This window comes from Camelus dromedarius, chromosome 14, assembly GCF_036321535.1.
Source record: "Camelus dromedarius isolate mCamDro1 chromosome 14, mCamDro1.pat, whole genome shotgun sequence".
Lineage (NCBI taxonomy): Eukaryota > Metazoa > Chordata > Mammalia > Artiodactyla > Camelidae > Camelus > Camelus dromedarius.
Genome location: NC_087449.1, coordinates 37,929,915 through 37,942,098, shown reverse-complemented (window position 1 = coordinate 37,942,098; position 12,184 = coordinate 37,929,915). Strand labels below are relative to the sequence as shown.

General features: G+C 43.3%; 1 protein-coding gene and 1 long non-coding RNA gene across 4 annotated transcripts in view; one reads left to right on the top strand and one right to left on the bottom strand.

Moving 5' to 3' along the window:
* The first annotated feature begins 2,672 nt into the window (after positions 1-2,672).
* Positions 2,673-6,900, top strand: LOC135322879 (uncharacterized). The gene is made up of 2 exons (XR_010383858.1): positions 2,673-4,214; positions 6,662-6,900. It is a non-coding gene; the product is annotated as an uncharacterized LOC135322879 (long non-coding RNA).
* The window catches only part of PIK3R3 (phosphoinositide-3-kinase regulatory subunit 3), an 84,623-nt gene continuing 76,009 nt past the window's right edge, over positions 3,571-12,184 (bottom strand). For all 3 annotated transcript variants that reach the window (XM_010984683.3, XM_010984682.3, XM_064493626.1), the window contains one exon: positions 3,571-7,344. In XM_010984683.3, the coding sequence (XP_010982985.1) occupies positions 7,146-7,344 (199 nt within the window). In that variant the 3' untranslated portion in view covers positions 3,571-7,145. The remainder of the gene's footprint in view (positions 7,345-12,184) is intronic.

Genomic DNA, 12,184 nt, shown 5'->3' with positions numbered 1-12,184 from the left:
ATCTAATAACCTTCCAGGAGTTTAGACTTTCTGTAGGTAATGGGGAATCAGAGGAGGCCATGTAGCAACTAATATTCCTGCTTTATGGATAAGGGAACTCGGGTTTTCAGATATTAACATGCTCAAGGTCATACAGCTTGAGAAGAGCTAGGATTAGGATTTAGGTTTCTCTTACCTCCAGAACCCACATTTCTCTCCTAACTTAGAGTGCCTCTTACCCAGAAAATGAGCAAAAGAGGTAAAGGGACGTGAAGAGTTGAACTTGGGTATTTAATTTGAGGTGCTTGTAGGACATCCAGATGGTGACTGGGTGCATGGGTCTGGAACTCAGTAGGGAAATCTAGACTGAAGATAGAAATTTGAGAGCCATCAGTGTATCAATAGTAATACATTGAGGAGCCCTAGCATTTAAAGCAAAGAACGAAGACTTAGAAGAAGCAACCAGAAGAGTAAAAATCCAAGAGTACAGTTAAATGGAGAAGTTACTTGGTAAAATACTGAGAGGCCAGGTGAAGTGAAAATAGAGAACTACCTTCTGTATTAATCATAACTTCTTAATGTTTGTAGCCAGTGAGCCTGTCTTGGTCTATTGTCAGGTAAGCCTTGGTGCTGGAGACGGACATTGCTGAGGTGGGCAGCCCCCACTGGGTGGAACTGCCCTTGGTGGGTGGGTAGGTGATGTGGAAGGGAGGGCAGGACACCTGGGGGACCATTGCTGGAGGAATCAGGCGATGGCATCACAGGAGCAGAGTAGGGTGGAGTGTCTCCATGGTGATGCAGGACTTGCCAAACTGTTCTCTTGCACTAATTGTCCCATGATCCAATGCCTAGGTCCAAAGGAGAGGTGTCCAGAGGCCTAGAGATGGAAATGCCTCTGGGCCACTGGCTGGGCATGTCATGCACCCTGCAGCTCTTCGTCACCCAGCATGGGGAAGGCTGTGGCCACCAGAGGGCGCGCCATCCCCATGGTGGCAAAGCCAACCAGCAGGATGTCTGGCTCCTCAGCCTTGCAGTCCCCTCTTGAACTCACTTCCTCCTTCCTTCAGTCACTGAAGGCAGATCCTTGGCCAGCCTGTACTGGACACTGGGACACAGGTAACTAACTAGTTTCCTGGGGGAGCCCCGTATGTATGTCAGGATCTGGTTGGAAGCACCATACTTAGGTGAAGGGGAGGGGCGGGCACATCTTGCAACGGTTCATGGGAGGGAGGAAGTGCCCCCCTAGGAGGTTGGGAGGAATAGGCACAGAGCTGCTAAGCACCCGGTAATGCTGGGCCACTGCCCCAGGTACCAGTGGTGCTTCCTGTGAGAAACACTGCCAGATTAGCCTGACCAGAGCAAGGAGTGTCTACAGGGAAGTGGTAGAGTCAGATTTATGTTTTAGCAAGATCGGTGGCTGCAGTGTAGGGAGGCTCAAGTGGAGTAAGCAGACCAGAGGGAACATGATGTAGTGACCCATTATAGTGGTCTAAACTACGATGACAGCAGTGAGGAGGTTTTCCCAGAAGAGGGGGAAGTGTAGGCAGTTGGACACAGATCTGGCAGCCATCAGCAAGTACGTGGTAATTAAAGCCAGAGGATAGATGGGGATTGTACAGAGGACATGTGCAGAAGGAAAAAGGAAAAGGTCCAAGATACTGGGGTTAGTTGAGAGGAGAGAGTCAACTAAAGAGTAACTGAAGTAGGGGAAGAGATCCTGAACTTGGGAGAAGCCAGGCCATTTTAAGTATTTTTTAATTTACCATTAAGAGCAATTGAAAGTTATTTAATGGTTTTACACAAGTTCAGATTTGCATTTTAAAAAGATGACTCTGGTTGCTATAATGAAATGGGTTTGAGGGGGCAAGAATGAAAGAAGGGAGGCCTTTCAGGATTACGGTTAGAGATAGTGAAACTGAAGTTGGAGAGAAGAGATGTCTTTGATACTTAGAAAGTAAAATTGATGTGGGTTGGTGGTAGGTTTTATGTAGACAGAAACCAAAAGTATCAAGAATGATGCCTGCATTTCTGACTTACATAACCAGTTGAATTACGTGTTTCCGTTCACTGAAATACGAAATAATGGAAGGGAACCAGGGCTGGGTAATGACCCTGCATTCAATATGCTGAATATGAGGTACCTCCCAATACAGGTGTGGGCAAGAAAAGCAAAGATGGATCTAACTGGCCTAGAGATAGTAGGTGAATTCATGGATGTGGATAAAGCTGTCAGGGAAAAAGGCTAAGTGAAAAGGTGGCCAGAGGAGTCCAGGAGAATGCAAAGGAGCAGTCAGAGGTGTAGGAGGAGACTAGGTGAGTGAGTCAGGGAGTCCGTGGCAGAGTCTTTTTGTGGAGAAGAGCAGTCACAGTGCTGGTTACTGAACACATCAAGGGGAGCAGCTTCAGGCAGTGGTGGGGCCTGTACTGAAATGCTTGGGATGTAAGGAAATACAAACTTTATGGTTTTTCCAAAGGGCTTGGCTTTGAAGAAAGGATTGAGTAGAGATTGGGCAGGTGGAGTGAGACATCCAACCACGTTCCAATGTCAGCGGACCATCCAGTTGAGTGGAGACTATAGTCAAAAAACTCACAGAAGGTGGGAGAAAATAGGATCCAAAACGCTCGTGGACGGGAAGACTGGCTTCTGGTTGGAAGAGGGCTACCTTTTGAAATTTAACAGGTGAGAGGGAGAGGAGTTATGTGAATACAGGGCAGTTTTAGGTTTGGTGACAGAAAGATAAGGGAATTCATAGCCAAACATATGTTTTCTCTGTAAAGTAAAACATGTAGTACCTATGGGGACACCCAGGGCCTCAGTGGAGACACCCAGCCAGGTGGCATTCAGGAGAGAGGAATGGGCTGAGATAAGCGTTTGAGCATCCCATGCAGAGTGGAGACAACTCTTGGGATTAGGGGACATTATCTATGCTTCCTAACAGTGGCCTTGGGGGTGCTATGCAGCTAAAGTACAGTGGAGAGGAAGGGCGTAAGCAAGGTCATTTAGAACAATAGGTTATTGGCCTCCAGTCTGATTTGTAAGTCCGTGCACACATGGGTGGGGCCTGAACCACCAGGATGAGAACCACTATGCCCTGTGCCCACAGGGGTGGTCACGTTTGCTGATTATGTTCCCAACACCTGGGAACCTCAACAGAGTGCTGTGGCTGGAGGGTGACGAGGGCCTGGGGCAACAAGAGGATGGACCATAAGCCTGAGCCCACTTCCCTTACTGCCACAACAGAACGTGCAAACACATTTCTAGGCAGACAGATGTGATGAGATTCAATAAACTGAGCTTTCTAATAGGAATGGGGTGAGGAGGAAACAGCTCTCAGATTTAACTGCCTCAGGGTTATCGTTTCTGAGTCTCCCTGTGTTGTGTGTTGGTGGATAGGATGCTGGCACCATGCGTGACAGGGTTGGCTTCTTCTCCAGGGGCAGAAAAGAGCCTCTAATGGCCCCAATTCAGCCCCAGGACTGAGCTTTTGGTGCTTTGGGAGTTTCAGGACTTTTCAACACCCAACTCCTCTTCCTTCTGCACCCCACCCCCAACCCCCAGCCCAGCCCTCCAAAGCATGAGGACAAAAAAAGTGCTTTATTGCAATGTCTTTATTGCATTACTGGAGCAAGTTGGCCAGACTGTCCCCTCTTGGGGAAGGTAAAAAACAAAAAGACCAAAGAGTATCTCCCCTCACCTTCCCCCCACCCTCCCCCACAACTGCACAGCAATGTCTGAACACATCTGGTGACAAGAACAATTTGCAAAAGTAGTCTAGGAACTACATTATGAACTGTCCCAACACAAGACATATAGTTGGCTTCCTTGTGAATCAGATATTTTACGTAACTACATGAATTTTTTTGACTACATCAAAGACAACAGAAGAATAGGTTTTTCACGAGTAACAACAGGGCACCAAAGTCACATGCTGGAATTTTTAAGGAAACAAGGTTGTCACAAGTGGCTAGAGCGAGAGCAAGGCTGAGCAATTGATAGCAGAGGGCCCAGCCAGGTCCCCATCTGGACCCTCTGCTTTGAGGCCACTGAAGCCTCACAGAGACCTACTGTGGAGTCTTAACTGGCAACAGAAACCACCTTGAAAAACCAGGAATTTTCCAGATGCAGTTCTTGGCCGAAGAGGACCATGAGGCTGGTTCCTTGCCGCAAGAAGAGGAGACCCATGGAAGACGCCACATTGGCACTCAAAGCTTCTTCGAAGCACATGAGGTCCAAAGTAAGTGGAAGGTCTCATCAGGGCTTGGAGACAGGGTAGGGGTGTTATTGGGAAGTCCTCAACCTTGGCCAAATCAGTGGTGGGGACACAGCTAGCCTATACAGGCCTGAGCCATGGCCAAGGTTTAACATCTATGGCCAGATGGAGACAGAGCATTGTTCTGTGAAGAAAGCTCAACCTGGAAAAGATAGGCCTAGGACCGGTGTCCATCCAGCTCCAAGCTACTTCCATGTTGGTGGTCAGCTTCTCTAGCCAGGAAAACAATGAGCCCCTCTAGTCTTGGTCTGTCCCTTTACCTGCCTCAGTGAGGCTGCAGTTAAGATGCCAAGAGAGAATCCCAGGGCCCAGATTACAGAATAGGACACAGAGCTAGATTCTGACGAAGGAGGCCAAGACTCACTGCCAAGACTGGAGTAAAGGAGCTGCAGGATACCCCTCCAAGTGGTTAGTAGACTGGTCCCCATACCATTTCCACTGGCTCAGGATCAAGCAAATCATGGGGCAACTAGTCAGAAAAGACACTTTCCAACTTCTCAAATGATCCCTAGGTCTTAGTTCCCACAAAACAACAAATTCAAGAACGAAAAATAGGAAAGAAACATAAAAGTAAAGGAATGTAGGACTTAAGAGTAGCCCTTCTCCACAAGCCAGCCCAAGTGCGGATGGCAGACGGTGCTCGCTCTTTCCCTCCACACCCTCAATGCCTGCTTGCCACAGCAACACCCAGCTCAACGTTACAGGCGTGTGTCCTCATTCTCATTTTCACTTATTTTAAAAGAGACATTCAGAACACACTAAATTTTAGTACCAGAAAAGGGATTCCTCGCACCCAATCTTGAGCATCTAGCTGCTTAAGCAGGTTCAACACCAGGTGCAAAGCCGTCAGGTGTTCCTAGTAGCAATCAGTCTGGCATCATTCAGAAAAATGTTCAACATTTCAACCTGGCAATTTGGGGAAGGGATATCCAGCTGGCTGAATATCAATTAAGGACTTAGGAACGAACAGTGACGCTGGAGGGGGATTCATTTGTCTGCCTCAATCCTGAAACTGCAATGTAACCAAGGAAAAGCCAAAGATATGCCCCGTCCCTTCCTAGTCTCAGGGTTAGTAACTCGGGAGGTTTTTCCCCAATTTTTTAAATCTACAACTATTTCTATGTCATGGTCCATTCTAGACCCTGTCACCAAGATAAGTGCTCAGGGAAAGCAAAATGTGTTTCTTTCATCCCCCAAACGAGAGCTTTCCCAGCTGTAAACCTTATTGGCTTCTCTAGCTCAGCCAGGATGCCTGACTGCACCGCTTTGGGCTCAAAACAGCTGACTCACCCTGAGCCTATTATGGTTCTAGGATTGGCTCAGAGGCAGCTGGACTCTATTTGTCAAATGAGTGTTGACTGATGGGGGTGGGGCATAACGGAGGTAGGAGTAGATACTGCCTCCAACTCCATTCGCCTAGCTTCACTCAGCTGGAAGGCTTAAACTACATGGAGCAGAAGATTCCTGGCCTAAAATCAGGGCCACTGGAGCATGAGGACAGTCTGTGCACATCATCTTAATGGCAGGATCACAAAAAAAGGCAAAGAGAAAAGCTTCCAAATGGCTTCAACTAACAGTCTAAACTCCAAGCCATCGTTTCCTTTCCTTGCAAAAGTTTCAAAAACCACTGTATGGAAGCACGTGGGTAATGCGGTGTGACCCCTGCCCTGGACACCAGAGCCCCTGGGTCTGTGATTTACTGAAGTCCCTGGCCACACTCTGGCTCCCTTCCAGCTACAGCCTTAGCCGCCTACGGCTCCCCTGGGCCCTACCCAGAAACGACAGGAGATGATGGGTAATTAAACCATCTTGACTATTTTTGCAGGGCCTTTAAACTTGGGGAAGCACATATAAGAATGTTGTTCTATGTCATTATTTGGTATATCAAGCCATCTAAAAGCACTGGATTGCACCTTTTCTTTACTCATACAAACAAGTTACAAAGGTTTCAAACAACAGATCATTCTTTAGGCTATGGAAACACCACACAAGCACCAACTTCATTTTATGATTCAAAGCTCACCAGCCCACAAAAAGAACACTAGTCCTTATCTCCGAGAAACAAGGGCAGGGCAAAAGGAGTTACACTGACCAATTTTAGTGTTCGCTAAAACTAACATTCTAATTTCCTTTTATTTTCAAGTTTTGGTACAGAAGTGTGCATTCAGATACTAGTGCCACCTTGTTCCATCAGACCTTAGTCTGGCAACAATCACTGTTTTGCTGGGATCAATTTGGTTTCTAAACATAATGCTTCTTTAGAGGCAGGAGCTACTGAGATGCTGATGCCTAAATTACGTTGGTTAAGAAATTAAGTACCTTCAGTTGAAAGTTTTTTAATCCCCCTGACTAAGATTCTTTACATGAAGTCCCAAGCCTCCCCATTTTCCTTTGGTTGTCTTTTTTACCAGATGCCATTCTACCACAGAACCGAATCTGCCTTCTTTTGGGGAGGATGTTAGGAGAGACTGCCAGATCAAAACAGAGCTCCCGACAGAGCCCCGGCCCACCACACTCCCCAAGGAACACGACCTCTCAGGAAAGAGGACATGGAGTCTTCAGAGGCTTCCAGACACAACCCCCACCCCCATCAGGCCTAATGTGTTCTGTAGAGGGTGCTTGGCTAAACGAAACAAAAACCCCAATTAAACAGGCTTTCAAAAAAACCGCTTCTGCTTCCAGCTCCCTATGTCAGCGCAGCGGCCCGGCTGAGTCCCAGAGAGCCTCAGGCCCCTGGCGCCCCGTCCTGGCCGGCTGCTGCTCGGCCTCTCCACTTCACATTCACAGAATCACTTCTTGTGCAAAACAAGCAGTCTACGTAGAAAGAATGCCCTCATAGTCTAATAAAAACTGTAGAAAAGACGCTAGAGAGCCACCTCTCTTCCCACTCCCTCTTTATCTGCAGAGCGAGGGCATCTGTGCGTGGACGGGGTAGGCCAGCCTGACGTTGAGGGAGTCGTTGTGCTGGACCAGGGACGTGTGCTGGTAGTGCAGCACCAGCTCCTTCAGAGAGCCGTACAGGTTGTAGGGCTCCGCGAAGCCGTAGCCCCGAGCAGTGCTGTAGATCACACAGTGCTTCACTTCCCCGTCGGCGCTGCAACAACACAACACACACGCACAGGGGTTAAGGTGGAGGGCGGCAGACGCATGGACCCCATGTTCTGCAAAAGAGAAGCAGAAGTCTCCTGGCGACCAAAGCTCATATATGTCCCACCCCTGTGTCCCCCCACCCCTTACAGACTTTTAGACTCGTCACAGGGATATGCTTCATCTCCCACCAAAACCTGGTGGAGCTAAAATGGATGACTGTGTTTTAATCACTCAGCTCTGGGTCTTCATTAGGCAGAAGGCACTGGAGAGGGGCAGAACAAACCAAAAAAAAAAGTTTTTAAGTGTACAAATCAGTGGTTTTTAGAACATTCACAAGGTTGTGCAACAATCACCACTATTTAATTCCAGAATATTTTCGTCGCTCTAAAAAGAAACAAGGTACCCGTTAACAGTCCCTCCCTCTAGACCCTGGCAACAACTAACCTACTTCCTGTCTCAACGGTCTATTCTGGGCATTTCACACACATGGAATCATACAGGATCCATCTTTTCCGTCTGGCTTCTTTCACTTAGCACACCATTTTCAAAGTTCTTCTGTGTGGAGGCATGTACTGATACTTTATTTCTTCTCACCACTGAGTAACAATATTCCATTGTATGGGTATACCACAATTTGGTTATCCATTCATCAACTGATGGACACTTGGGTTGTTTCCAGTTTTTGGCTATGATGAATAATGCTACTCTGAATATTTATAAACAAGTTTTTGTATGGACACATGGTTTCAGTTCTCTTGGATGTGTATCTAGGTGTGGAACTGCTGAGTCATATGGTAAAATGGTTTAACTTTTTGAGAAACTGCCAAACTGTTTTCTGAAGTGGCTGCACCATTTTAAATTCCTGCCAGTGGTGTTTAGAGGATTCCAATTTTTCCACATTCTTGGCCACACTTACTATTGTCCATCTTTTTGGATTATAGTCATCCTTCTGGTATCTCATTGTGGTTCTGATTTAGAGTTCCCTAATGACTAATGATGTTGAGCATCTTTTCATATGCTTATTGACCATTTACATATCTTCTTTAAGCAAATGTCTATTTGAATCCTTTGCCCATTTTTAAATTGCCTTTTTACTGTTAAGAGTTCTTTATGTATTAAACACTAGTAGCTTAGATATTTGATTGCAAATATTTTCTCCCATTCTGGAGGTTGCCTTTTCACTTTTTTTATAGTGTCCTTTGATGCAGACAAGTCTTTGGGACAAGTAAGTCCAATTTATCTATTTTTTATTCTGTCATTTGTGCTTTTCATGTATAAAAGAATGCTGCCTAGTCCAAAGTCACAAAGATTTATGCCTATGTTTTCTCTAAGTATTTTATCTTTTAGCTCTTATGTTAGTTCTATGATACATTTTGAGTTAATTTTTTATATATGGTGTGAGGTAGGGGTCTAACCTCATTCTTTTGCATGTGGCTCACCAGCTGTCCCAGCACCATGTGTCAAAATAACTATTTTTTTCCTCATTGAATGGTCTTGAGACCCTTGCTGAAAACCAACTAACTGTAAATGTAAAGGTTTATTTCTTGGCTCTCAATTCTATTCATTGATCTACATGTTTAATCTATGTCAGTACCTCACAATTTTGATTACTAGCTTGCTTGGAAGTTTTTTCACTGGGAGGTATATTTCAACTTTTTTCTGTTCTTTCAAGATTATTTTAGCTGTTCTGGATCCCTTGCATTTTTATATGAATTTTAGGATCATCTTGTCAATTTTTGTAAAAAGCCAGCTGGAATTTTTGATAGGGATTACACCAAACATGTAGATCAATTTGGGAAGTGCTAACATCTTAACATTAAGTCTTTTGATCCATGAACACAGAATGTCTTTCCACTTATTTAGGTTTTCTTTAAGTTCTTTCAGTGATATTTCACAGTTTTCACTGTAGCTCTTGTACTTCTTTTATTTTAAACCTAAAATTTTAAAATCATTTTTATGCTATTATAAATAGCATGTGTTCTTCATCTCATTTTCAGATTGTTTATTGCTAGTACATAGAAATACAACTGATTTTTGTATCCTAATCTTCTAACCTGCAACCTTGCTGAACTCATTTACTAGCTCTAATAGTTTACTTCCTCCTTTCCAATCTGGATGCCTTTTATATCTTTTTCTTGCCTAAATGCCCTAGCCAGAACCTTCTGTACAATGATTAGAAGTGGTGAGGGCAGACATCCTTGTTTTCTTCCTGATCTTAAGAGAAAGCATTCAATGTTTTACCACCAAGTATATTAGCTGTGGGTTTTTCACAGACACCCTTTATCAGGTTGAGGAAATGCCGGAAATGCCCTCCTAGACCTAGTTTGTTCAGTGTCTTTTAACATGTAAGAGTGTTCAATTTTGTCAAATACTTTTTGTGAATCTACTGAAATAACCAGTAGATTATTGTCAGCTGATTTTTGTCCTTAATTCTATTAATACGGTGTATTACATTGATTAATTTTTTAACATTCTACTTCTCATGCGTTCCTGGGATGAATTCTACTTACTCATGGTTTAAATCCTTCTTATATGCTGCTGGAGTTGCTCTGCTAGTGTTTTGTTAAAAGATTTTTATGTCTACAGTCATAAGAAATATACCCTCATAAAATGTATTGGGAAGTGTTCTCTCCTATTTTTTGGAAGAGTTTGTGAAGGACTTGTGTTAATTCTTTTTACAATATTTGGTAGAATTCACCAGTGAAGCTGACTGGACCTGGGCTTTTCTTTGCAGGTAGTTTTTTAAATTAATAATTCAATTTCTTTACTTGTTATAGTTCTATTCAGATTTTCTAGTTCCCCTTAAGTCGGTTTTGGTAGTTTGCATGCTTCCAGGAATTTGTCCATTTCATCTAGGTTGTTTACTTGTTGGCATGTAATTATTTATAGTATTCTCTCATTATCTTTTTTTATTTCCATAAGGATTACGAGTAGTGTCTCCTCTTTCATCCTGATTTTAGCAATTTGTGTCTTCTCTCTCTCATATGTGTGGAATGTGTGTGTGAGTCCAGCCAGAAGCTGTCAATTTTGTTCATCTCAAATTCTGGTTTCATCGATTTTCTCAACTGTTTCCTTATCTCTATTTTATTTACTTCTGTTCTAATATTTACTGTTCCCTTCCTTCTCCCTGCTTGGATTTAGTTTGCTCTTCTTTTTCTAATTTCTTAAGGTGGAAGAAGATTAGGTTATTGATATGAGATCTTCTTTTTTAATATAAATGTTTACAGTTATAAATGGCCTTCTTAGCACTGCTTTAGCTGCATTCCGTTAAGTTTTGACATTTTGTGTTTCACTTTTTTAACTCATCTAAAAGTATTTTCTAATTTCCCTTGTTTTCTTTTTTTGATCCACTGGTTATTTAGGAATGTGTTGTTTACTGTCCACATTTGTGAATTTCCTAAATTTCCTTCTGTTTTTAATTTCTAATGTCTTTACATTGTGGTTATAGAGAACATATTTTATATGATTTCAACACTTTTAAATGTATTGAGACTTGTGGCCTAACCTGAGGTCTATCCTGGATAATGTTTCATGTACACTTGAAAATAATGTTTATTCTGCTGTTGTTAGATGGAGTATCCTAGACATGTCTGTTAGGTATAGCTGTTTTATAGTGTTGTTCAAGTCTTCTGTTTCCTTGTTGATTTGTCTAAATTGTTCTATCCCTAATCAAATTTCTTATCCCAAATGGCAACAACAATAAGGATCACAGTGCTCACTACCTGACTCCCTAACCTAATGGAATACATGCATTGCTGGCTGTAGAAAAGGCTGTAGACTTCAGCAATTTCTTCTGAGGCTTCTTTATGATATCATTAACAGAAATTAAAATGGAAAAGCAAATGAGTTCCATGCCTTGACTTCCTGCTACATATCATTTTAATTTTGCTATGAGAGTCTCCTAAAAAACTGAACTTATTCATTCATATCTATACTTCAGAAAATGTCTTAAGTAAATTGGGAAATCACTGTAGGCAGCCTTTTTGTAGCTAGAGTGACTAGAAAACAAGTGGCAGTCTTTGTGATGCCAGGCTCTTTTGCTTTCAACCATCCTCCAAGTGAACCCCAATATGATATATGACTGCAGCTGGCTTTCATAGGCAAAAGAAATCCACACTGCTTTGGACTTGAGTCTGGTAAAGTCTGTGGCTAAAGGAAGGAGAAAACAGATACTATGCTGTACTCTAGACATTAACACAACATTGTAAACCGACTACACATACATTCATATATATGTACATAAAAATACAGCTCCCCAAGATACTCAAGCTGCTCCTTGGTCTCCCAGAAATTAGCTGAGCTGCTGGGCAGCTCCTACAATCAGCCAAGTCCTTAACCCACAGGCTGCCACCCAATGACCTGGATGAGAGTGAGGGACTAATGAACCGGGCTTATTGCCTTCTTTCTTTTTTATTGTTCTTAAAAAAAGATCTCAAATCCTGCAAGAACCATTCCCTCCTGCCATTTCCATTCAGATAACTTGAGTATCTGAGCCCAGGTCAGAGAGAAATGAAATGTTTCAAGTAGCTCTATCTTTGGATAACAGTAATCCAATGTACTTTTTCAACTCCTCCCCCAGTTTTTGCCCATAGATACCCCACTACTCATCCTTTCAAAATCCAGCTCAAATGCCACCTCATCCACCAAGTCTCCCAACACTCTTTCTCCATCAGAATTAGCTCTTCATGCACACAGCCTACTAATGATACCTATGTCACAGTGATTCTATTTACCTTGGATAATTAATTGTGAAATGAAGAAAGCATGGTGCAATAGACAAACATGGGCTTTGAAACCAGGTAAAGTTGGGTTCAAACTCTGATTGCAGCATGACAGAGATAGAC